Genomic DNA, 27,133 nt, shown 5'->3' on the forward strand with positions numbered 1-27,133 from the left:
TCCAAGTGAAAAGTTGCTTTTCAGAGCACAGTAAGTGCTCGCAAGTAAACAAGCCACACATGTGTGTGTGTGTTTGTGTTTGCAGAGACTGTAAAATAAGACTACACACACATTAAGTGTGACAAAATGCTCTGTCATCACAGGGACTGTTACTTTACCTCTGGTATGGACAGTGGGGATGCACCAGAACTGTAGTCTTTCTATAATTCAAGAAGAAGTATCAAGATACATCTTTTTGCTTCAATAAGACATCCTTTATATCCAACCACTGAGAATGAAGGCGTGTTGGGCATCTTTCATTCTCAATGGGAGAACACTTAAGATATTGTGACCCCATTTTATTTTTGTTTTGGTTTCAAGCATCACCACCACTGGAAAAACTACCACCGGCTGAAGTTTAGAGACGTGTCGGAACACTTCACCTCAACCTGTTTGAATCGTCTTAATGGCAAGTCATGGAATTGGTAAAAAAAAAAGTTGGTTGTACACACACAGCCTATCTACAGTAACTGTATTCAGAGAAGCAACTAAAACAGAATAAACACATCCTAAATACAAACTCTCTCTTATTTAACCATTCAGTTTGACAGAACTTTCCTGTCAAACTAAATTAAAGAAACTTGACTTTGCATTGATGTTGAAAGCTAGCAAAGGTGCTTTTGTCATGATTTGAGTTTTTCTGTGTTCATTTTAAGTTTCTGTGTCTTCTGAGTCTCCGTGTTGTCCTGTCTTCCCCTTGATTGTTCCCAGGTGTGTCTCGTTCCCTGATGACCTCCTGTGTATTTAATGTCACCTGTGTTTCTGTGTCTTTGTCGGGTCCTTGTCAAATGTGTCGTTCGAGTCTGTCTGCATTGTCCATTCGTTTACCAGTGTTAAGCCTTAGCCTTCCGCTCAGCTGTGCTGCCTGGATTTTGGACTTTGTATGCCTGGAGTTTTCATTAAAATCATCATTTTCTCACACCAACTTGGGTCCTCAGCGTCTGCCTCACCACTCACACCGCTACTCCTGACAGCTTTGATTTAAAATAATAATAATAATAATAACAGCAGATCTATGACCAGATTGATAATCTTAAAATCAGTTGCTTGGTTACAGTCCAGGACTGCGTGACCTCTGATCCCAGACCAGATACCAGTTCCATAGACTATCAGGCAACTGGGGACCAAACTTTCAACATTTGCTACATAAACGTTACATTATTGCATTCAAATGAACCATAAACTCTGAAAAACCTGTCCATCACTTCGCCTGTGATGGTGCTGCACCAAGAACCACTGAAGGAAACGACACAAAAACTTCCAAAGAAGACGTGTGAGCGCAACTTCATTCTCCAGGAAACATAAATAGAAATAGAGTTTCATCAGATTTTATCAGCTGTAGTCATTCATCAGTCATTTCTCCCGCTGACTCCGGTCCGCTTGGCGTTCAAATATGCATTCGAACCGCACCAAATTCCCCTCAACCAAAACCAAGACGAGGTTTGTAGGTTTGCGCATTAACACCTCATCAAACTGACCAGACTTATAGGCAAACAAACCAGACCTCCATTAAAGCGGACCAAACAAGCCTGGTGTGAATCCAGTCTTAGACTGTTTCCCTACAGGGGGAGGAAAACCAACACCACAGTGGGTGCAAAATGGAGGGGTTTTCTCATTTATTGAAACCAGGAACAGGGTATATGTATATATATATTAATACATGTTCACAAAATACCCCAACGTCACCTAGAGGAAATCTCTAGAAATGGTTTCAAATCTATTCACAAAGCAATAAGGCTATATTCTCAGCAACAGAATGAAAGACAGTATGTCATAAACTCTATATTGTAAATACTGGTGTCTCTTGAGTGTGAAGCGTGTTAATCAAACAGATCCACATCATTCTAAGACATGAGCAGCATTCCTTAAACAGACTTGTCTAAACATCTTATCAGCATTACAATCATTCTGGTGATAAATTGCAAAACTAATAGAACGGGAAAGCGGGAGCCCACTTGGGATTTTCTTACTGCCATTAAATATTGGTTTTCCATTCACTATTATGTGACCAGACTCACAACTCTACAGAGCCTTGCAAAAAAATCCATAAAAAACTTCTTTTTTTTAAATATACAAACAGGAACCTCAGTATATTTTATGTAATATACAGACACATATATGTTTAGTGACCCCATTTCCTGCCTATTCTGATTCCCATGAATGAAATCCAGTCCAACAAGATGCTTTAATAAGTCTCATAATTTGAAATTAGAATCCACCAGTGAATAAATGAATAGTGGTGTAACTGAGCCAGTATGCAAAGAAGAACAGGCTATAAAGTAAGCACATCTAAAGCCTTGGGAATTAACTCAAGGAGGTTTAATACACATAGTCACAACACCTTATTTGGATTTTTATTTGAAAATAAGTTGAATCCCAAATATTCACTCTTCACTTTGTCTATCAGTGAATTCATCCGAAGTTGTGAAAAAGTTGAAGGAGAAATATTTTTGGAAGACAAAGTACATAAATAGGGCTGCAACTAACAATTATTTTAGCAACCAGTTATTCTATCAATTATTCTGACGGTTAATTGATTAATTGCGTTTAAGAAACTGGCACGTTCTGCAGATTTGTTAGGATTATTAGAAATGTTTTATAAGATACAAATTTACGAATACTTCAATTTCTTGTTTTTAATAAGACGATAAACATTTCATTGCATAAAACACAGCAGCGCAGCACCAGTGTCATGTGTATGGGTGTAAAGTAAAGCATCATCAGCGGTGAGTATGATCAGAAAAGCTCTGTAGAAATTTAGTCAATTTGTCTGTTCAACACGGTTTTATGAGTAGTCGCCCGATTTTTGTTTAAAACAAGCTTTTGGAAAGAATGGGTTTTGTAACAAAAGTCCAAAGTGTAATGAGCACGTTCACCTGTTGTGTTTCACTTCTTATATATATACTGTATATATATATCATCACAACCCTTGGCTGGTTTCCAACACCGTGCCAACGGCGGTTTGTTCCTGAAAGGAACTAATGAAAACCGCGTGGGAGGAACAGCGAGCATCAGCCTTGAATGTGTGCCGTATTTTGACCGCGTCGAACCATCCGCCTTAATGAATGAGGGGAATGCGATCAGCTAATAGTGAAACTGTTGCTCTCACAGTCAGAGGTTTCAGGTCCCTTTAAGGGAAACAAAGGAGGAAGGCGGAGGCCGCATTCTTTTCTCGACGTTTCTATTGTGGCCCGATAAGAGACAAAAGCGTTATACAAGGAAGCATCTGTGTTTGTCTGAAGGCTCAAAGTCCGCCCATTATCGGCTGCAGTGACATCACGATGCTCTGGATGTGTTTTGTCCAATCGGACACAGTTGAAATGTTTTGCAATAGTCAAAGCATATAGGCAGATTTTATTTCTGGAACTCTAAATGGGCTGCAAACCAAAAAACAAAAAAAAAAGCAATAGAAAAAGAAATGGAATGGGTCAATATTGGTGTGAGTACCGTAATGAAAGCTCCATCGACCCGCAGAGCACTGATCTAAGCCCTGCCTTCAGTTGACAGATTGCCCAGCAGTACTTGCTACTGAGGAGTCCTAAAAATGGCACAGATGCGAATCTTTCCATTCCACCTTGACCTTTTGCTGAATACCGCGTAGCGCATCAGAATGCCATTACCTCTCCCCAGCTGGTGAAATATTTAAACGGTGGGAGAGGACTGCTTAACGTGCGGCACTGAATCCTCGGCTTGTCTCTTTGCCGAAAGTGAAATAATAATAACGGCTGGAGCCCAAGCCGGCTGCGGCGCGGCTATTTTGATGTGGGCCATAAATGAAACATGACGGCGGTGGCGGCGCGGTGGGACCTCGGCGTGGTCAAACAAAGATGACCACCATTCATGATTTAGGACGTCCGCAGTCAAAACTTTAGCTGCCCTATCTGATCAGCAAACACCAAACACGTTCGTCTTCTGCGGCTTTCACTCCTGCTCTGTGTAAAGCTGTCTCTTATCTGCTGCTTTATTGAACAGGGACAGCAAATGTAAGAGAAACGAATCATGGAAATGTAGTAAAATTCTTTCATTTAATACCATAACAATTACAAACTCCAATGTGTTTTTATCAGATTTTTGATCTAGGCTTCATTTTGTACCTCTACATGTTTCTTTCTTCTTTTTTTTTCAAATTAGCTTAGCTGTGGAAATTTTCTGTGAACACGAATGTTCAATTCTAAAATTTATGTCTCAACTCCAGATCTTCCAATCTATGAATAGGCTTTGGTTTGAACCATATTGTAGCTCTGGCTGTTTAAAAACCCTAAAGATCTCGGTGGAAGGTGACAATACTCACAATACTTAAGTACTTTTCTTCCACTATCAGGTTTTCTGGGGGCTTCAGGGTGGTACAGTTGGTTGCCTTGCAGCAAGAAGGTCCCAGGTTTGAATCTCAACCCGGGGTCTTGCTTAATGGAGCTTGGATGTTCTCCATGTGCCTGCGTGGGTTCCCTCCAGGTTTTTTTTTTTCTTTCGAAAAATTTTATTGTTACTGTAAACATTTAAAAATTTACATTATTTCAATTACCCAGAAATTTTTCAAGAAACTTACAAATTCATCAATTTAGGCTAAAAGAAGCTAAGAACAAGAGTATAAAACAGAAAAACTCTGTGGGTTAAAAGTTGAGCAGGACCGGGGTGACTCCCCCCCAAATCCGGAGCCGTCTCGACCTTCCAGACAGTGCTGGTGCCCAGAGGGGATCCCGCCCTGAAGCTCCTTCCCTCCTGCCTCACCCGGAGAGCCAGGCTGCTGCTGCTTGGACCTCTACTCGTGTAGCGCCGGCTCCTTCGTCCACGGAGGCGCAGGCGATTCTTCTTGGTGGCTGTGTCCTTGGCGCGCCACCTGCAGCCCTTGATGTTGCTCTTGTTGCTTCCCTCCAGGTACTCTGGCTTCCTCCCACAGTTCAAAAACACGACAGTGGTGTTAATTGGTCTCTCTGAATTGTTCTTAGGTGTGTGTTTCTCTGAGGGATAGGTGACCTGTCCCGGGTGTACTGTTCCTCTCACCCAATGACCTCTTGAGATAGGTATTCATGATGCGGTTTGTTCATTATTGTAGAACATCTAGTTTAATGAGTTTTTCTTACTCAAAGATGACTTCTGAAGACAGTTGGTTGGATTAGGTAGGGATATCAGAGTGATACGTCACAAAAAAAAAATCCAAAGTAAAACAATGAGGTTTGTGTTTAAGCGGTATGAATGCTCAAGCAAGGCGTTGTTGCATTGGTGGATGCTTAACTTGTGTTTATCAGACTCAGGAATGTCTGACAGTGAGTCATCTTCGGGTGGTTCCCTTTTTCTGTATATTTACTCAAGGCACGCAAAAAAGAATTAAGCAAGTGAGAGATCAGAAACTAAAACTCCACCCATATTCCATGTGCCAACATCGTTTATCAGTCGTTTGAGGACAGACTTCAAACACACAATTCTGATGATGAAGCTTCATGTGACTCGGCCAACATGTTGGACTAATTGATCTCTCTAAGCTGCCCTTAGGTCAGAGCGTATACGTACATTGCTGTCGTAATCCATGATTGGTCACCCCTCCATGACCAATTGTGGATTAAGGCCAGTATAGAACTAGATGTATGACTGAATCCTGGTCTGCTACTGAAACACCTCTGAGTGACGGAAAAACAAAAACAGGAGAAATCTAGAGGGATGCAGGTACGTTTTCATGGTGTTACAAAGACCATGGTGACAGAACGAGGATGCTACAGCCCAATCTGGTTACCCCTTTTAGGAAGTAAAAGTACAAAATACCAAGGAATTTTTGCTCATTTAAATTAAATAGTGGAGGCACTGCTAGCTAAAATGATTGTTGTACTAACCATAAATCATTAATCACAAACATTAGTTCTTCTAACATTCTACACCAACACGGTAGTTAGCTGAAGCTAATGCTAAAGCTAGCGCTGTTGATACTCACCATGTTTCACACCATGTTATACAACATGTATTATAGTACATCACCCTCAGCGGGGTTAAATCTGTTATTGCCCATGATGCTTTGGAACAGACATTTCACTCATTGTTTCCATTTTATAGTTGTTGATTCTCGCTAACTATGTAGCAGATGTTGCCTAATTGAGCTCGGTAGGGCTTCGGTCAGGAAGCACGAAGGGTGTAAGTAGACTTTAAACTGTTTGATTTGAGCTACAGGTTGTTGTTCTACAGCAATGCATTCTGGGTACATATAAAGTGTAATTTGTCAAGCCGCGTCACAGGTGGAGAATGTGAGGAGGGGAAACAAAACTGCTAACAGTCTTCACCCACTTCAAAGAGCAAGAATATACACGACTTACTACTTGAAGAATATTATATTATATTAGAAATATTAAGGGAAAGCTAGGTGCGCTAAACGTTTGTAAAGTTAGCATAAATGCTTAAGTGCTAAACAAAAAAATGGGTCAGCCCTACGCCCCCTTTTCTGGACGTGAACAAAAAAAGAGCATGTAAAAGAGAGAATGAATCCTAAGCACAACTCATTAATCACAGCAATATCAGAAAGGATAAAACAAATACTGTAAGGTGGATTCTATTTACAGTTCTGTGTCAACTGAGAAAAACTGGAGCACGAGGAAACCTCGTTTGGAAGAGTTGTTTTTTATTTTTTCCCAAATAGGCCACATCATCAGTGTCACAATGTTCCAGACTCATCACAGAGCTCCAAATGCCAGCTGAGCTACTTCCAAACACTTTGATCATTTTAAGTCCTCTCTCACGTTTCAATGCTGTGCTTAAACTCCAGCGATCGAGCGTGAGTTTGCGAGCTATCAGTCTCCAGACAGGAGGACAACAGGAAGGTGCGCTCTGCCGCAGTAAACTCGGAGGTCCTCCTCGCAGAGGCCATCCCTCTTCTGAGTCGGCGTCACTTTCACAGCGTGGGAGAACGAGTTCAGAGAGGCTGAAACAACTGCGGCCTTATCTCTGCGCCGCAGAGGCAGTAGTAGCTTGCGCGCCAACATTCACGCACTGAGGCACAGATTACAGAGGTGGCTGTGCCTGGGTTTCCTATTATTAGAGGAGAGGTTTATGGTTGGGGAGAGCTGCAGGGAATCACTGAGATTAAATTACACAGACAGGGAACATCAAATACCGAGAGAGATGGGGCTCGGGTGAGCTAGGAGTAGAGCGGATGAGGTACGGCTCAGCTGGGTAGGAGGGTGTATTACACCAAAGCCATCTCCTTATGGCTCGGTCGTCTTCAAACAGCCGGAGCAATGTGGCCATGAACGTTACACATATCCACCATGTCACAAGCTAAAAAAACATTGTTTAGTCGACACTGGCTTGCCAAAGTATTTAGATTTTTCCTCCATTTTTCATGTTACAACCACAAACCACAGGGTATTTTATTGCAGCAGGTTATGTGATAGACCAGCAAAAAATAGCGCATAATTTTGAGGAGGAAAGAAATAAATACACGGCTTTGAAATTTGATGAGTTCAAGAGTTCTAAATTTTAAACCTGGAGATTGGGTCTCTGTCTCTTTAAGAAGCTCTGCCTTCAGGAAGTCATCACAACATGGCTCCTATGTTAACCCTTTAAGAACATTTTTAGCAGCGTTGCACTGCGAAGTAGCTCGCATAATGTGCTCAGCAGATGCTCAGTTCCACCAGGTGTTTGCTAATTGCTGCTGGCTAGTCTGAAGGAGTTGAGTGGGGGAGTCACAGTAGAGGGTTGCTCAGTGCGGCAAAAACTTGGAAGTTGTAGCTCAGAGGAGGAGCTTTGTCCTCGAAGGAGGGGCTAGGTCCACCCAGGGCGTTTTGCACAGCCGAATTGTTGCCATGGGAGATTAAAGGATTTCTCAAACATGCATCAAAGACTCAAGGTAATGCTCCAGGTTTGTTTTTGGAGTCTGATGGTCGACCCATTTGAATTAAAAAGTTAAACAACCATGCAAGATCTGAGTTGATCACTGAGATCTGGGGTGTGAAGAAATCTTCATCATGCACTCTTCAAGCCACAGCTTGGTGGTGGCAGCATCATGCTTCACTGTTTGACTGTTAATTTTCAGCAGAGACTGGGAATTTGGACAACGCTGATGAAAGATTTAAAGCTACAAAAGTCTTTGTTGCAAGAAAGAAAAGCGCTGCATGTGATGGTCACCAATTTATTGCCCTGTGCAGCCCGAGGTTTTTACTGACGAAAATTATTACGGCTTCTGATTTCCTTGGATCCCTGGAACGCTCACTGGAGAGTCCTAATAGCACCCGTCTGCAGTTTAGCAATGGGATAGAAGCGCTCAATAGTTTTTTAGGAGGTGGAAATGGGATCCTGGGGACTTGTGAGGGTAAATTGAAACAGAGGATGCAGCAGGCCATAAAAGCGAAGCAGGACGTACAAATGGGACAGTGTGGTTGTTTGAGGGGTCTTTAGTATTAACAAACAGGCTTCCCCCCCTTTCTGTTATTAAACCATAAACATAAGTGAGGGGAGGTGAAGAAATCTATTCGCCATGATGTCACAAGAGGACGACATCAAATCAAGGAGTGGAAAGATGAATGAACAAAGAAAACTCCTCAGTAAAAGTGAGTAAATCCTAGCAATGCTAATAGAGGTGTGCAACATTGTTATAGTGGTAATCTAGCTAATGTTGCACTTGACAAGAATATTAGCAGCGCATCATGTCTGTACTTATGTATTGTAATGCAGTTGAGATGTACATGGATAAATTCAAAAAGATATATCCACAGCTTGTTAAGTGAGGTTGAGTGGAGCACTTATAAACATTCAGTGTTTTACCTCCAGCTGTTCCATCGTGGAGTCTAGCAAAAAGCATCTCAGAGCGGGGCTCTCTTCAGAAAAACTTTTGTCATCTGCAACTAAGAATCTTCAAATGTCATCTACAGAAAAGTTTTACATTTTGCACTGTTATTGAATCAGACAGCTATGCTAGCTATGCTAGCTGAAATGAGGCAACAGTCCGCTTTGCAACGTGGCGTCACACAGAACCCTGTGCACAGTTCTGATGCAAGTAGTCCTTTCCACAAATAAATGTCGTATGTAAGAGTGCCAGTGTGAAGATTTACTACCAGGTACTGATTTAACCTTAAATGTGCACATTGCTTTTGTTCCTTTTCTAAATAGAGCACGCATATTGGAATCAATGGTGTGGAAATCATAGTTCTACAGTATGGCGTTTTTGTGATGTCAGCATCTTGTTTTATCTGTGTGCAAATGATGACTGGATGGATAAATTGTTATCTGAGCATATGATGCGATCTGGTGTAATGGCAAAGGGAAATGAAACATCAGAAGCAGGTTATCAAATACCAAGTTCAGTCAGGACACTGCACATCAGAATTCTGATATGAGTGAGTTTGGACAGAAAACCAGGAATTGGGCTGGTTTTAACATTGTTATGTTACAGTAAAGTGCCCGTCTTATGGTTTGCATTTGTTTCATTTGATGAAATGTTATAAAATCATTATTTTTCTTTGTCCAATTAGAGTCTTATCTCCATACCATGAGAATACATTTCTGATATCAAACTTGTACCAGCAAAGTTTGCATTCAGGTAAGTTACGGTACTTTTTTACAGAGCATAATTGTGAGGGAGAAGCTTGCAGCCAACCAGCCAAGTCGCAGTATCTGTAAATTACCACTCAAGAAAATGAAGCAATGGACCCAACCTCAGACAGGCCTCGATATGTTTTATAACTTCAATGTTTGGCGTTGTGCTTCTTCTATGTGAACATAAGGATCATCACAGTAAACCACATAGTTATTTGGGTGGAGCACACCTTGTGTGACCATAGAGCTACGTTCCTGTGTGGAAACATGCCCCAACATGTTTGTGTTCAAGGGATGTCAATGGGAAGAACACAAAACTAAAAAAATTTTAAAAAATTTTTAAATGAGTCATTTTGAAATGTAATATAAATATATGTTAACCCTATAAGAATGTGCTAAAATGACAAGCTGTTGAGGTTTTTCACTCTTAGTCACTTTAAAACACTGGTTTTGGTGTATTTTATTGGGAGTCAATGGAAGTTATGCTGAAATAGACGTCATGATAAATTTGCCAGCGCAACCGTCGTTTTAGCATATTGCTTGTATTGTGGGTTTCGCATTTTGTTGAGCCTTCTGAGCTGCCATCGGATATAAAAGCAAGCCACACCTTTCAGAATTTTGAAAAGGAGAAAACCATATTTTCTTTCCACTTCACCATTATTCACTATTCTGTGTTGATCTATCACATTAAACCCTAATAAAATATGTTTATTGCTCTTTAAAACGCAACAAAATATAGAAAAGATCAAAGGCTGTGAAATACTTTAACCAACTCACCAACTCATTTTAACCCCACTTTCTCACCAAACCTCTCATTTTTTCATTATTATGTGTGTAATAGCTATTACTTGAGAGACTCTGTAGTGTTTTCATAACCTCCCACATTCCAATAAAACAAAGTTATTTCCGCGGCAGGTTATGTTTTATATACCTTTGCTCAATTTCTAGGGACCTAATTCAAAAGCAGTTGCGCGCCTTTCTGCTCCAGCGAGTCATTGTCGGCATGAAAATGTGATGGAAACGTGTTGTCATGGCTACATTGCTTGCCATTAATGTAGCCTGGGAAAAAAAGAAAGAAAAAAAAACCGTTTCTGTATCTTCTTTGTCCCACTTTTTTCCGTCACACGACCTGCCTGCTTTTCCAGCTTCCCTTCATACCGCGGACATGAGAGGCCCACGAAAGCGCGCGCGCGCGCTCGCGCTCCGAATCACTTCAAAGGACCCACCCGAGCTCAGTCCTCCAAGGGGCGCTGACGTCACAGCGCGAGCTACGATGACTGGCGTACAAGTGGCTCCTCTTGCGCACTCAGCCGCGGCGCGCGAGGAGGAGAGGATTCTCCCGCGGTGACGCAGGAACCCTGCGATTTCTATTTTTAAACCTATTCAAGTGTGCAACACCCTTTCGGTTCGGCAGCCTTCAACTGCGCCTTCAGACCAAAACAAACAAGAGAGCGGGAGTGAGGGGGGGAGTGCACGCTGCACTGGCAGCAGCAGCAGCAGCAGCACGGTTATAGAGTGGCAATGAAATATGGATTAGGAGTCCATATAGTTGAGACGTGCTGCTCTTAGGCTGAGTGACGGTACGGCTCCAGAAGAAGAGCCGGATCGACCAGATGATCCCCTGTAAAATGAGTTGGCAGCGGTTGAAAGCGGCAGCTGACTGAGGTTCGGCGTCGGCCAAACACGGCGCAGCTTGATTTCATTAGGGCCTCGGCTCGGGGTTTATCAACAAATAACACAGAGTGGATGAGACTCGGGTTTTTTTTTTTTTTATCTTCCCCACTCTGTTTTTTATTTTCCGACGCCGGGCTCTTCTGCTTGACATGCGGACGCGCTCCCCGCGGCCCGTGAGCTCCTACCGTGGCCTCGTAAAGGTCACCGCCTCGGTCAGCAGCTCGGGAACAGGTGCAGTCCTCGGTTTCAAACAATGACAGCAGCAGCGCTGATCACAGGCTGGGAATAGAACTGGGGTGTCGATCAAGGTCGCAGTCTACATTCAGGACACACGTTCCCTATTATTTCAATTTCTGTTTATTTATATAGCGCGAATTCACAACACACATGGCACCTTACAAGTCACTTCAATCCCGTCATACTTATATTGCAGCTGATCGTACTTATCAAACCGCGTCAAGTTCAGCTTGATTTGCAGGCCTTCGCTCTCGGAAGAGCATGCAGCGACAGTGGAGAGGAAAAACTCTCCTTTCACAGGAAGAAACCTCCATCTGTCGCGACCGAGAAGACAGAGCAGCCAAAAAAGAAATTGCAGGAGTACCATCTGTGTAAATGGAAAGCACTATAGGAGAGGGAGAGCGTAATTCAAGAAGGTATTCAAGCCAAACAGAATGCCAGACCAGGTGTAGCTTCAATGGAGCGAGAAAAAAAAAACCCTGAGAAAACATAAAAGCTAACGTTTGAAATAATAGCAAATTGTAGAGTAGTAGAAGAAGAAAGTAGCAAAGTAAGGAAAGCAGCACGTTTGTCCTCCTAAGCCTATGGCGACAGAACTACACAGGTAGCTACGGATAAACCTAAACCCCTTAAAATGAGGCATGAGAGAGGCAGAGAAAGCGAGAACCGTCTTTCCAGTCATCATTTGAAAGCAAATGAGATCCTGCCTTTGCGAGTGTAGGCTTGAGGAATTGGAAAAAGACTCTTGAGAAGTTCTCAGGACATGCGAAAAGTCAGCTGCACATCCATGCAATGAATGTCTGTGCTCAAAAAGGGTAACGCCGTAGCCTCAAAGCCAGACAACAGGAGGAAGCCAGGCACGGCTTGTCAAAGAATGTGGGCTCTATCCAATATTTAGTTCGGAAAGGTTTGGCTCTACAAGAAGAGTAATCTGTCTCAACATCTCAAAGAAAAGGCAGAAGACAGTTGCCCCGAGGGTATAAACAGGTGCCCCTGCAAATGGCCTGTTTCAGCAGTTTAGGAAGGGCCTTGTGGTGGTAGAAGCAGCCATAGGAGAGCAAGGGTGTCTCAGCAGTTCTCTTCAAAGAAGGACACAGACTGTTTCTGCTACACAGGCTGCTGTTTGTGATGTTGACTCTACTCTCAATGGCAAAAGAAGTGATAATGTCTTCCAAAATCTTTTTGAGAAGGCACCTTTTGATTTAGACAATAACATTGCCAAGAGTTCGACAACCACCCAAGTGCTTTAGTGGATACTCAAGTAGTTTCGCTCCTAAAACTCCTACTCTACAGATAATTTCCCTGCTGGAAATAATTTCCCTGCTGGGATGAATAAAGTAATTCTATTCTATTCTATTCTATTCTATTTGAGTTTTTTAAAGTACTTGATGCTATTCACACACAGCTCGCTGAACGATTCCAGCAGGGCGGAGAACATCTTGCTTTCTGGAAGTATTGACCCTGTGGCTCATGACTACCCAGCAATGAATGACCAGCAGCTGGAAATCCAGGTTCCCAAGTTCAAATGTAATTGCATGTACAGTTCCTGTGAGGAGGCTACAAATATTCTCGAAGGTTTGCTATAGAGCTACAAGTTTTATTCACTGAAACTGAAACTCTAGTGGGGTTTCTCCTTGTGGCACCAGTCTCTTCCTCTGAGGCAGAGAGGAACTTTAGTGCTCTTGGATGATTAAAGACTTGGTTATGCACATCTACGCCACAACAGAGGCCGACCCATGTAGCAGTGTGTCACATCCATCGGGACAAATTGGACTTCTTAACAAGGAAGTCAGTGAGTTCACAGTTTATTTCTTTAACTGAGTCGCAAACAGGTGCTTGGTGCTTTTATTTGAACGTCCCACGGCAGCTGCAGTCTGATACCGTAATGTGTGGTATAAAGATAAATCTACTTTTGTATTTATGTATTTTGTATATTCAGAATCACGGTATAATGTGCACTTCGGTTTGCCATTGTAATTTTTGATGTATTGAGTGCTGTCATGAATTGTCCATAAGACATTTACTGTATATCTTTGAGATCCTGTATTTTTTTGGTATCAGATTGAATACAAAATATGCGGTTTGCGGTCACGCACCTCTACATAACTGCCAGGTATGCTATAAACACAACTCTGAACTTATGTTTTATTATCTTATGTCTTACATTGTCTTCCATGATTGTTCCTCACAACATGGCCATTCCTATCAGCCTCAAAACGCAGCATTCTCACTGGCATATGCACATGAAAACAAAACCAAGTCCAACACGTTTGTTAGGTGTGTTAGGAACACAGTATGATGTGGACCTGTGGGGAATGTGTGCGGAAATTTCCCTTTGAAGCAGAAGGAGAGCGCGCTGTCTGCAGAACAGACAAGATGGAGTCACAGCAAGGCAACACCTCACACCCTGGGAGTCTCCCAGCTGGTGTGACTCCAGACCATCTGCAGGCCTGTTTATCGCAGGGAGCTGAGGTGGTCATGTGGAACTCGGGGTCCATGTGCCAACCTGCGTTTGGTGTGTTCTGCATATTGTCGTCCACTCTGACGGCAGGGACCGCTGCGCTCACGGAAAAACATCCATCTGAGCTGCAGCGGGGGGGAGCTGAAATAGACGGCCGTAAACCACTTCCAGCACGGACAGCTTAGAGTTCCAGAAATGCAAAAAAAAAAAAAAAACTGACTGGATAAGCAGTTTTGACTCTTCGCTGATTCTCAATTTAATGCCCTGGAATGCTGACAATAAACCCATAACGCATAAGAGTTATAAGAGCGCAAAAGATTTCTACACAAAAGAGCTGACGCCACTGACTCTCAAAGTGAAATTGTTTTTTTCTTTTCTTTTTTTCGGTGTGACTACGGCTCACAAGGATGGAATGGCAACAACCAAAGATCACTTCTCTGTCTAATCCTTCCTACAAGCTTCTCTCCTCCCCATGAGGCCCACGGGAATTCATCTGCCACGCCAGGGATTTGGAGCAATTTATTTGCTACAGCAATCTGAGGCGAGATTTGGATTTCATCAACGCAGACTGAATCCAAAAGCAGGCACAAAGCTTCCCACTCCCATGTTGTATAAGGGTTAGTCTGTCACTTATTACTGATGGATGAGAAAACTGACCTGAAGCATCTGCACTTTAGGTGTGCCACAATGCAGTGAATCTCTATGTACACACTCCTGTTGAGATCCCCGGTTTTTATGAAGTAAACATTTTTTTCAAACACACAACACATCACAATTGGAACTTTAACACGTTCCTACATTGATTTTTACATGTCAAACATTTAAACACAACTGTTTTTTTTTTTTTACATACAAAAGTTCCATCTGGAACCCTCGTACTCACGCGTTTCCGGTACGCCCGTAAACCTGACGCACAAGCAGCAACTGCGAATGACAGCAATGGATGACAAAGCTGCTTTTCTAAGCAGTTAATTTTTAGGTTTTGCTTAAAAAAAACAACCCCAAAACGATCTGATGGGACGCTGGAAAAGACTGCTGTTTTTGTTGTTGCGCTCAGGTTATGCTAAAAACGAGTTAGCATATCACAGAAGCTGCTCGAGCCTAAAATAGCGTCACAATGTTAGTTGCAGCAGCACAGACGTTGTATATTATATATGTACATTATAAATATAATGTATCATGAAAAGTGAATCATGTACAATTCAACTGAAAAGTAAAGAAATCTGTTAGAAAGCTAAATAGAAGCTAAAATTGTGGTAAACGTTCATGCTGTGACTCCATCCAGAGATGACATAAAAAACCCCAAATGATGATGCTGCCACCACCAAATTCCGACATTCATGTTCATACACAGAAATTGCTTTCCTGGTTTGCGACTTGTTGTGGTTGTTAATGCCGTCTCAGGAGCAACATTGTGCAGTTGCATGGTTGGGACACAACTTGTGTGACAACAGAGGAGGCACTGTGCTGAAACATGTCCCAACATGTTTTGGTCAAAAGGAAGTCAATAAAAGAAGAAGAAGAAAAAAAATCAACCTTTTTGCAAAAGTGCCTTGTAAGTTTTCAAGTGACTCACATTTTCTCCTCTGTCACATTTCAAACACACACTTCCCTGCATTTCTTGTGATTTTATTAGTTAGAACGACACAAAATAGAGTACAATCTGGAAGTGGAAGACAAATTATAACCGGTTTCCAGACCTAAAAAAAAAAAAAAAGTAGGATTTGCATATCTACAGCCTCTTTTAATCTGTTGCTCTTAATTAAAATTCAGTGAAACAAACTGCATCCAGTTTGTAAATGGAGTCCCCCTGTGCTCAGCTAAACAAGATTTATAATCTTGAGCATCTCACAGAGATCAAGCCATCTGCAAACTCTACAATCAATAGAGCCATTTTTGACTTCAGACCAGCAAAAATAAAGTTTGTTTAAAGCCACAAATCTTGACATTTTGAAAAAAAGACCACTTCCAATACCTAATAGAGGAATTTTATGTCATTTCTAATAGACACCAGCACACCTCCTGACCACATTAGGGACAAGGGTGTTAAAAAATAGATGGATGTCATTTCTAATGTACCGTCATTGTATTTTGATGTTTAGGTTTAAGAATAGAGAAAATTGAAAACTTTTACAAAATAGTAAAAAAGGATGGGACATATTTTCTTCTGATATGGAAAAATTTTTGAAAAAAAAAAAAAAAAAAGAAATACAAGCTAATGACAAGAAAACTATATGTAACTCGTACTTTGTTGTAGAAATAATTATTCCATTTTTAAAAATGGGAAAACTCCAGTAAGCTGCATTCATTATATCTACATACGTTTTTATTTTTAGCCAGTAACAAAGAGCTGCAGATTGTTGTTTTTTTTCCAAAGAAAACCAAAGAGCAACAGAAAAGTCAAATTTAGAATACTTTGAAGCAAACCTGAAATTTGACTATTTTGCAAAAGGACTGGCACAAACTTGAACCTCTAGATATGTAAAGCTGGTCAACGACTCAATACAAAAAAAAAAAAACCACCTTTCAGAATGTTTAATTTGAAAGCAAACGCTACTTTTTTGAGGGCTTCCATCAGATAAAACCACAGTAAGAGGGGCATAAATGAGCCTTTTAGACCGGTTCAAAGTTAGACTTGGCATCTTAGATTGCATAACTTGAGTTTATTTTTAGACTTTGAAATCTTGGCGACTCACTGCCAACACCTGACTAATGTTCAACTTGCTCCAAGGTCGTTTCCTCTCAACTCCAAAATCCAGAGCGTTTGTTGATTTATCTTCCTTACAATCAGCAGGAAGACGAAGACAAAGTTATGTAATGCTCTGCCCTTTACAGAACAGCTGATAAATGGATTTTTATTGGCCGATTCAGATATTTCAACCTGCAAATCCCCAGAGTCAAAGTTTGGCACAAATTACGGCATGTTCCTTATCTGCCCGATCACCTATTGGAAAACTGTTACAGGTTAAATCATAAGGGACGTCAGCGGCAATATAAAAATAAAATAAAATAAAAAAGCCACTTCAACAGGATCATGTTCAACTGTAGTTTATTTTATTAAAAAGACCAGGGTGCAAATATGAAATTAAAAAAAATAAAGACAAGCATATCATTTTTAAGCATTTAATACAAACTTAACAATATAAACTATTTCAGTCCCTCTTGACATGTAAGACACTGACTCAAAATACTTTGTTATACCGTATTTTTTCTTTATCAAGTATTGCACAATGTAGGTACAAAATTAATATTCATACGAGTACATTTTTTGTCCATAGTATAGCAAAAATCTTAAACCTCTCAACAGAAAATACAATTCATCTTTCAGAAAAAAGCAAATATTCCTACACTTCAATTCCACCACTAAGGTAACTTTGTACACAATCTTCTGAATATTAGATATTTTTTTGTCCTTTTTTTTTCCAAAGATGGATTTCTTTAACAATTATCCTTAAAAAAGGAAAAACAAAAAATAATGAAAAGCTGCTGCAGCCATCACAGATCACTGGAGTAGTAAAAAGATATAAATGCAACACCATGTCATAGAAACAATATATACTCTGATATCTTACAAACTCTGTACTAAATTAAATTATACAATTAGAAAAAGACCAAGTAACCCCACTTAGTAGTGCCAATTTGTAAAAATCAGCCTTGTCTTACCATCTGTAAAATACTGTAAGAGGCCAAAACTTGAAGCGTTTATTTTTTTTTTTATTCTTTTTCTTTTGGAGTAGTTCCTCAAAGTAAAAAAAGAAAAGAAAAAAGTTTGTGCTTGGTTGGCAAAAAGGAAAAAGAAAAACAATGATGCATGTTGAATTCAAGCTCGGATGTGTTTGTACAACAAGCTTTCAGTAGAAACTCAAAGGGGCTCGGTAAAAACACCCCCCACCCACCTGGGCACATGCGCTTCACTGCTTATTCAGCTAAATCCTTCAGTCCAGTTGATAGGTGTGCGTTTTTCTTTTAGTTGTTTTTCCCTTCTCTTTGAGCCACCATCATTCATAAATAGCATATTTGATGATGTTAGCTTAGTTAGCCATGACCGGCTGGAATTGCTGGTTAGAATACTGCATGTTGCTCAGGCTGAAGCTGAGCCCGTCCATGAGCGACTTGTCGTTCAGGCTTCCGTAGGCCGTGAACACGTCGAAGGCATTGTTGTACTGCAGGGGGCCGAGCCCCAGGGGACCGTCGGCGGGGAATGCGGCCCCGGGACTGGACTGGCCCTGCAGGCTGGGGAACACAAACTCCTTGGCATTGGGCGACAGGGCGGAGGCCTTCTGCTGCTGGCCCAGCCCGTACAGCGAGTGCATGGAGGTGGACATGGCTTTCTGCTTCAGTAGAGTGTTGACATTCAGACCTAGGTTGTTGGTGGGGGAGGTGCGGGCCGCCTTGGTGCTGCCGCCGCCGCTGCCTCCGCTGGCGGCGGTGCTACCGTTGTTGTTGCCGCCACGGCCGCTGCTCTTCATCTTGGTGGAGCCGAACTTGGTGGCGGCAAAGGTGGCGGTGGTGAAGGTTAAGGGCTGGGTGGAGCGCGGCATGAACGACGGGCTGACGGCGGCCGACTGGCCAAAGGGAGGAGATGGCGAGCTGGACTCCGAGGATGCCCCGACGGGGTCGCTGATGGGCATGAACACCTGCGCCTCGGGGTTAAAGCTGTTCTTGATCTCCCGGTCCAGCTCAGAGCCGTTCTCGTTGTTGTCGTCCACGTACAGCACCTTGACGGGGCCCTTCTCCCCGATCTGGTAGGAGACCTCGAAGGGGTCGATCCAGACGCTCAGGTCCTGGGGCAGGTTGTTCCGGACGTCCGCGATATCCAGCCCGCTCTCTTTGGCCGCCTCCTCCACCACGGGGTCCACCTTCTCGCCTACGTGGATGCACCGGAACCCCGAGCCTTTGTACGGCTTGTCCGGGTACCAGTGGCCTTCATACTTCTTCTTCAGCTGCCTCTCAAGCTCTTCGCCGAAAATATTCACACGCCGTCTTGGGAGTTTGTTGTACAGGTAGGAAATGATGAAGTTGAGTGCTACTTGAATTTCAAGCTGCATAGCTGCTTCGACTTTGCTTCGACCGTCACAGTTGCTTTATCGTGGCGTTGCGAGCCTCCAAAGCAGCCAGGATCAGTTGGGAACTTGAAAAATCAATATCCTTCTGAGAGTTTGGTGGAAGATCCTGAATCAGAAAGAAAAATGAAGAAATTGTTAGCTTGTTCAGCCATCGGGCAAGGACTGATTTCTATAGCCAGGTATACCGCAGCCACAATTAACAAATCCGCCTACTTTCTGCTGCATATTGCTGATCGGCTGGCTAACAGAAAATGCTTACTGTAATTACAAGAAAGACAACTTTCAACTGTGTTGAAATATTTCCAGCCTGAGAAACATGCCCAGTCATGGCGTGGAAGCTAAAGGAGCAACACCCAGTCACTCGTTTTAGCACAAAATCCGTCTGAAAATACAGATAAACTACCACTAGCACACCTGTTAAGCAGCCAACATCCAAAAATGATGTAATATGGCCAGCAGGGGGCGATGATGTCAATGCGAACTACATAAAAATGCAAAAGGAAGAACACCTTCAAAACCAATGCTACAAGAATTTGTTTTTCCTTCAGCGAACTTTTTAGTAATGATGGAAACTAAACTCAAACAAAGATGAACACCAAAAATTAACGAAAAAAAACAGCTTCTGTGTTTCAGAAAACTAAGACGGCCTAGTCCCAAAGGCATGGTGATGTTTTTATATTATCATCTAGTTATTCAGTGCAAAACAACACACTATGGAGTTACTAAAAATTTCAGTTTGTCACCAAAATCATTCAGCGTGTGGGCAGTAGAAGCAGATTGAGCAGAAAATGTTTGTTTTTGCTAAATATTTATGTTATTGTAAACAAGATCTGAGCTCGTTCGTTTCGTGTTCCTCTTTAAAAAGCACAGCAGCAAAGACAACCATCTTTTACAAAACACCTAAAAACTCATGTCATTTATCAAAACAAATGTCACAGTAGGTCTCACTATAAGTGTAACCGGTATATTAGATTATTTTTGCATGAGCAGCAGCTATTATTACTAGAAATATCGCGATATTTCCACCTCAAGGTGATCTTACATTGAGATTCTTACACCTAGCCGTCCCCACTTACTCTGGGCAGCCTGGCATGCAGCTTGGATGTACAATAATCGGGAGCTATAAATAAACGCAGTCCACTGACTCAGACGGTGTCAGCAGTGCGTGTTCCCCAGCGGTTCACTGTGACAGATAAACTCTCGTGTGGCTGACCTCCGGGGGGCAGATGCCAACTCTAGGGAGGTCGGATTTGCGGCTACCTCATATTGGACACACGGACATGTTCGTGCAACCCAGCCCCTCCAGAGTGGTACTGAGCAGGAGAAAACGTGTTTTTGAAAAATGCCTCCGACCTGGGCTGTTCCTGCGTTTTCTCGCGCGGCTTGCGCTACAGTTGGGAAGAGGAGCACGTAGGAGCTCGCGACAGGAATTGCAATTACATAATCATTATTCAGGGTCCAGCCGTAACCGTTAAAACAGACGCTTCATCACAAAAAGACCCTTTTAGAAAAACTGTATAGACAGAGAATTACTAACAGAGCTGGTTTATCGCCACTATGCGCCCCGTCAGTGATGAGCAGATAGCGCTCTGATGCCAACTTAAAGAAGGGTGTGAACACAAATGTAGGAAGCTAGCCAGCTAACCCTCAGGAACTGTTAATGTTTAGCTCGACCAGCTGCTTATCTGCGCTCTTCGCACTAATGCAAACTAAATACGACCACACAGAGAGAGCAAAGGGCTCAAGTCCATGTCATGCGAACAGAAGAAAGAGAAACTGGTTTAATTTGAACCGACAGCCAGCTTGACGGATAGGAAGCTACGTAGGATTTTAATAATCTAGCTGTTTAAAGAAATATTCGACAACTACTGTCGCTGTCGAGAAGCGAAATGGCTAAACAATGCGCGACTTTTTCCACCCATAAACGAGCATTAATTTAACGTTACATTAATATTTACTTACCTAGAAATTCACAGCAGGCCCTTTCTTGCTCAACAGTCCCGTTCCTGGAGATGTTAAACTTCGCGCAGCACTACTGTAGCTGTACGAATCAAATAGAAATTTGTTGCCGACGTAGTTGCTGTAGATCCAGGCGGTGTCGTATCTGTGGGATAAAGGATGAGTCCGGGATACAGGCGTCCACAAGATAACTCCCCTTCAGCCTGGGAGTTTTTACAACTCTGCCCTTTAAAACTTGGGCTGGTTTGTTTTTATATAGTAGTCCTCCGCCACGGACATCCAGGAGATGGTGATGCGGCTCAGATAGGACGCCTACCAGATACCCCACTCCTATTGGTCGAACCCTGCTACGTCATTGTCACCCCCCTCTAAACTGGAGCTCTGATTGGATTACCCAGTGTTCAGTCAAGAGGAGGTTTCTATTTACGGTAGTGGCTTGCCTTTCAAGCCTTTTGGACTACTTTATTAGAACAGATTTTAAGAGTACACATTTTAAAAGCTTTCGGTCAAAGTGGGATCACGCACATTTTAATCAAACGTGAACATGATAGACTGATAAACGTTACGTCAAAAGTTAATATTCTGTTTTTATGTTTTATTAGGCTTTTCTTTGATCAGATGTTATCCTCAGCAGTTTTTGACAACAACGGCCATATTAGATTTCTTTTCTGATTATTATGGAGAGTATGTTGAGGTTATGAGGGCTGTACAAAATATGCTACAGTGAAATAAACTCAACATTACCTCCAGTCTGTTCACTTGAGGGTTAAACAGATCTCCTCTGCGGCGGAAGGATACACCTGTCACCGTTTGTGTCCCTAGCTGTTTCCAATGACATTTTGATGTTCCTTGAACCAGCTGTAAATGTGTGTCTGAGCCTTCCTTAACAGCCTTCCCTCAGGATGGGAGCCATACTGATACAGCTGCATTCCCAGCACATTTTGAACACCGTGTACCTCAGAAAATGCTGACAGTTTACCTCCTCTGATACAACTCATTGTAGTGTGCTCCGAATACTGACTATTGGTTCTTAGCAGTTGTGCAGTGCAGAGGTGTATGCTCTCCCCAGTCATGCCCAAGGTGTATGACGCCACAGCCTGTTCTTACCTAACATGGGCTCCCTCGCTCTGTTTGCACAACAAACCCAACACATGTATTATACAGCTGTGAGGGAGGCAGCAGAGCAAGAGAAGAGGAAGATGGTGAGGGAAGAAAGGCATTGTACCCTGAGAGCAGAAAGATGTGAGGATGTTTTTCTTTTAAATTGTACTTGTCATTTAAAGGGACAGCGTGCAACCTCCATGACGTAGCGGTGGTTAATGAAAGCCTTCTTTTATGAGCCGTTGAACCACTGTCATGTTTGCATCGGGCAATTGTTTATACAGAAGCAGAGGACTATTGCTTATTACATTTTACATGCTCGAAATGAAGAAAGATATAATTGAATTATTCACACAGAAAATAGAGGCTGGAGGTTGTCCGACATCATTAAGCTTCCCTTGTGAAACAGATGAAAACATGTGAAGCATTTGTGGTTAGAGTAGCAGCCTGAAAATCTGAAATATTACAACCAAAGCAACTTTTGCAGTCTTAAAACAACTCAAATCTCATAAGCACCGGTGCAGTTTATGCAAGGAACATTTATGCAAGGAACATTTCACCTTGGGTGGCTATTTGCAAAGCAACAAATTATGCTTTATATGGTAAATCTGGCCATTTGTGTGAAAGGTGGTACCTGGTATAAACGTAAACTGATATAACAAGCAAAAATATTGATTTACATGAATAATGCCGTTGGTTTTTTTATTATTATCTTCATTTAGTAAGAAACCAAGTTAGTTACTCATAGAGGCTAAAGCTTAGATGCTCCATGACCAAAACAGACTTCTAGCATCTTGAAGCAACTCCAATCCGTTTGTGCAAACACAACTTTTTGCCACAACACTTGAACCTGTTTACTTACACAGGAGCTGATGATTATTTACAAGGGAAATGGAAGTCGGAGGTCGTGCGTCACCAATGGTCTTCCTGTCTGAGAACAGAGAACAAGATTTTACAGGTTTGCATGTTTTAACAGACAAAGGACTCCATTTATTGATGTGTGTCTTTCACAGCTGATGTGTGTCTCCTTCTACTGTGACCACAAGTGCTGTACATGTTTCATACTCAGTATGTGTTTCACGCAGTACAATCATTGCAGGCACACCACCTCCTACCTCCATTACACATGTAAAATAATCATCAGATGCTGTAAAAACAGCCACATAATGCAAATGTAACGACTTTTCTAAGATAACCTCCGGCACGTACAGATTATGGAACATGTAAAGCATTTACAGTCACAGCTTGGGTAGCTTAGCTTATTTGGGATTCACATTTAGCTGCAGCAATGTCTATATAAATGAACAACTAAACAAACAAACAAACAAACAAAAACACACGGAAGACAACATGAGAGAATCCAGGTTAAACACACAATTAACTCCAGTGCAATATATACAATTCACAACCAGTGACTCATATTCTCTGCAGCTTACTAAAAATACTATTTTATCTGTCGTTTAACATTTTTACTGTCATTAAATACTGCGTAAGTTAACATTAAATTCCAAAAGTGCTGACCCACAGAACAGCACAGTTCTTTCTGCATTAGTTATTATTTTTGGCAAAAGGCATCTCTTTTGAGTAGCAGGCTTAGTAAAATGAAAATGTGTATTTTGGCTAAAGGACATATTTTGAAATACAATCACAGGTGTTCTGGAATAAACAACATTTCTGGAAAAAAAAAATCATAAGTAGCGAGTGGCTTAATCTATCTTTAACAGAAAGCCATCCTGACATGTCATGCGTTTTCCAGCAATGGTAAGCACACACTGACAGTAAGACGCCATAAAAATACCAAATTCTTCTTAATCTTCTTTAATCAAACAAGCAACACGGACTAAGTCAATCTTTTTAGGAATCTGTCCTGTGCAGACACCAGCCCCTCTGATGATTACTCTGACACGGTCCGTTCTCAGTAAGCGTTTCCATCTGGAAGAATATTGGTCGCGGAACTTTCTCACTTTACTTCCATGACCCGTGTGAATAATCATCCGCGTCCGAGTGTGAAAAGTTCTTAGCATAGTGTTTGCATAAACCGCTGTGATGTTTTCGTTTTAAAACGTCAGACGTTTTGATTTATACTAAAAGAAGACACCAAGAGCAATCTCCTCTGAAAGTAAGACATTAGCTGCTTAATTGTGGACTAATTGTGCCTCAACTCAAAGCATTTTTCTTTTACATTTCCTCCTAATTACCCCATGTTTTTAGGTCTTGACAAACACGAACTCGTATGTGTGCATTCAGGCCGTAGCCACCGTTGAGAACCGCAACCCAGTTACCATAAGCAGAGGGTTATAAATGAAATCCGATCTTCTAGAGGGCTGCAGGGATCAGGATGCTGCGGGCACAATGGAGACTTCTTCCACTCTCCAGATTGAGTCTCAGCAGGGGTGAGAGATGAGTCCCACCCGCCCAGCCTCACCACCAACACCACCGCCGAGAAGCTTGTGTGATGGATGACCCTTGCACAAACTAAACACACTGTGGGGGCCTGGGAGGCACACCGAGGCCACTAGCGCTGGGCTTTTTTGCACCCAGAAAGCATGTGACAATGACCAAATGTTCAGATGTGTCTGAGCACAAAACACGGGTTCAGCAGCAAACATATTAGCAGCTCCGACAGAAAGGTGCCCAGTCACAATCAAGCTGTGTAAACTCACTAAGTATATGTTAGTCTTGGTGGAGTAATTGTCCCATTCCGCGGTTAAAACAACGACGTTATTGTTCTCTTACAGAAACGGTGTTGGCTGGAGAAGGGGAAACACAGCTAACGAAGTGAAAGGTTTTAGCATGATTTCAGGTTTTTCAGGTTCATTTTTATGTTCTTATTTACAGTTTCTCACACAATCTGTTGTGGAAACATTGTTATTGAAGATGAAGACGAACAAGTAAACCGATGCCAACTTTACTCCCATGCTAGGGTCATCGTTCAAGTCTTACAACACTCAGGACGCTCGGTCAGCTATCTGTCGCTACACGTAGCTCTTCGTGTATGGGGACAGAATAACCTAAATGACAGATTAAAGACAACAAGTATTTCTGTTGTTGAGCTCATGTGGCTCTTTATTCAACAATTCAGGAGCAAAAGGTGTTTTTGAATTGAAAGTGCTTATTTAAATGCAATCAATCAATCGTGGACTGTGTAATTAACTTGGTTAAAAATGGCCCAAACACTAATAATAATAAGTAAAAAAAACAAAGCATATTGTCTTCCTTTGAAATGACTGATGTGCCAGTAGAGCGGCGCTGCATGCAGTCTGACCTCACTCCACTTCAGCTTCTACAAACAACTTCTCCCTTTCTGAATGCCAAGCAATGGGATTTTTTTATTTTCCCCTTTATGTCTTCCCTCTGGTGTTGACTGGAATGAGGCGGGTGCTGTTTGCGGCTGCCCTGCAGGTGCTTGCGTGGTGGAGCTGACTGGTAGGAATGGGCTCATTATAAGTTTTTCTGCCTGGCAATTGTATTTGCCTGAAGTAGCGGGGTGACGCAGCAGTTCTGTGGGGAATGTCGTTTGCACTCGAAAGTCATGGTAATGGAATAAAACGACCGGACCATTTTTTTTTTTTTTTTGGCTCAAAAATCATCACTGAGAATCTTTGGTGATTAGCCATTCCGGTACTCATAAAATGACTTCCATGTGTTTTATGTTCGCCAAATTTTCCCGAAACCTACACAGCTTTTCCGATTTAAGGCTCTCATATTTTACTGCGACACAATAAGTGTCTTTTATGGGGAAACTTGATTAAAAACTTGAATGAGCTCCACGAAAAAGGAAAAAAAACGGAAAAGGAATCTGCTCCATTGCGTGTGTGTGTGTGGGACTCTTGTTTTTATGAAGGTAATTTTGTCTTGCATAAAAAACAGCCAAACTCCAAAATAAATAGAAATACTGACCATTACTCGTTCTCCAAGCGACAAATGATCATAGTAGTTCAGCTACTAGCTTTAGATTTCCCTGACGTGGAGAGGTTGTTTTACTTTAATATAACACCATAAGGTTCCAGCTCTTGGATTTAGTGTTTTGGCATCAGTTTCTTTAGGACATGCTGAATTAACAGAACTGCCACAGGAGCACTGCTCGGTGCTGCGTTCATTTCCTTTTGATTACTGACTAACAGCGAAGTACCTCAGATGGAGTTATTAGATCCCTTTTCTTTCGGCTGGACTTCAAAGTCCTAATGGCGCTCAGAAAGATGACTTTGCTCCCCGCGGGCGCTGCTTCGTAATCTCGAGTTCTGAAATTTTCACCTGGAAGAAGAAGAAAAGAAGAAGAAGAAAATCAGCTAGGTTTTTATTACCCTTTTCAATTTCGAGTTATGGCAGCTCCTTTCTTTAAGCGGGTTGTGTCTTTCTGCGGAAGATGAACAAGTGTAATTTAAACACCAGGCCAGAAATGAATAGGCTACCGAGACAAATATTCGCTCTCATCTGTCCAACAGTTCTTTATTAAACCCCGCACCCTTCTGCAGACAGACCCTCTTAATCTTCATTTTTCATATATCAGTGGCTCCTGACCTCTGGCCAAGCGCAGCACCATAAATCTGGATGTATGCTGCAGTCGGTAACAACAACCATAACACGGTATGCTCATTTTATAGCAGCACAATCAATATTCTCTTCTTGTTAACGGCGCATTACTTCGCTTGGAGCGTGGACGGTGTCTCGTGAGGGTTATCGGTTCCTCCCGTGTCGTCCCCAGTGCTGTAGTGGGATCTTAGCTCATGGTTGCGTTTTATGACCTGCTGCTAATACCGGAGAATTTATTTTTTACATTAAAATAACGGTAAAATGTGGCGTAGATATGTTCAGATGGCAGTAATTAAAAGCAGTGGATCTCAAACTTTTCTATGAACGATTAGGGCCACGCTAATAAAATAAAAAAAAGATAAAGTCATAATATTGTGAGAATCATAATCATAAGACGTCACTGTAAAGGTTATATAGGTCGACAGTAGCTTCCAAAGTCACATAGCATTAGCTACTATTAGCTGCACTATGTAGCCCCTTCTACATAGTGCAAGTAAAGGTTTAAATAAACTTCTATAGTAGACTATATTGAATGGAGTTTACCAAAAGT

General features: G+C 41.9%; 1 protein-coding gene and 1 long non-coding RNA gene across 2 annotated transcripts in view; both read right to left on the reverse strand.

Moving 5' to 3' along the window:
- Nucleotides 1–26,579, reverse strand: part of LOC111609935 — a 51,154-nt gene extending 24,575 nt beyond the window's left edge. Inside the window, exons 1-2 of the long non-coding RNA XR_002753407.1 lie at nucleotides 26,183–26,579; nucleotides 22,913–22,981 (exon numbers count right to left, since the gene is read on the reverse strand). This is a non-coding gene — a long non-coding RNA (uncharacterized LOC111609935). The remainder of the gene's footprint in view (nucleotides 1–22,912; nucleotides 22,982–26,182) is intronic.
- LOC102227711 (protein Tob1-like) lies at nucleotides 16,957–21,192 on the reverse strand. Its single transcript, XM_005809612.2, has 2 exons — nucleotides 20,953–21,192; nucleotides 16,957–19,096 (listed from the first exon to the last, which is right to left on the reverse strand). The coding sequence occupies exon 2, from the start codon at nucleotides 18,970–18,972 to the stop codon at nucleotides 17,956–17,958; it is 1,017 nt and encodes a 338-aa protein (XP_005809669.1). The 5' UTR covers nucleotides 18,973–19,096; nucleotides 20,953–21,192; the 3' UTR covers nucleotides 16,957–17,955.
- Nucleotides 26,580–27,133: the final 554 nt, after the last annotated feature.

This window comes from Xiphophorus maculatus, chromosome 10, assembly GCF_002775205.1.
Source record: "Xiphophorus maculatus strain JP 163 A chromosome 10, X_maculatus-5.0-male, whole genome shotgun sequence".
Lineage (NCBI taxonomy): Eukaryota > Metazoa > Chordata > Actinopteri > Cyprinodontiformes > Poeciliidae > Xiphophorus > Xiphophorus maculatus.

What these genes read in the sequence shown, in the direction of transcription:
- LOC102227711 (XM_005809612.2), bottom strand. Translation starts at nt 18,972, where the DNA reads ATGCAGCTTGAAATTCAAGTAGCACTCAACTTCATCATTTCCTACCTG.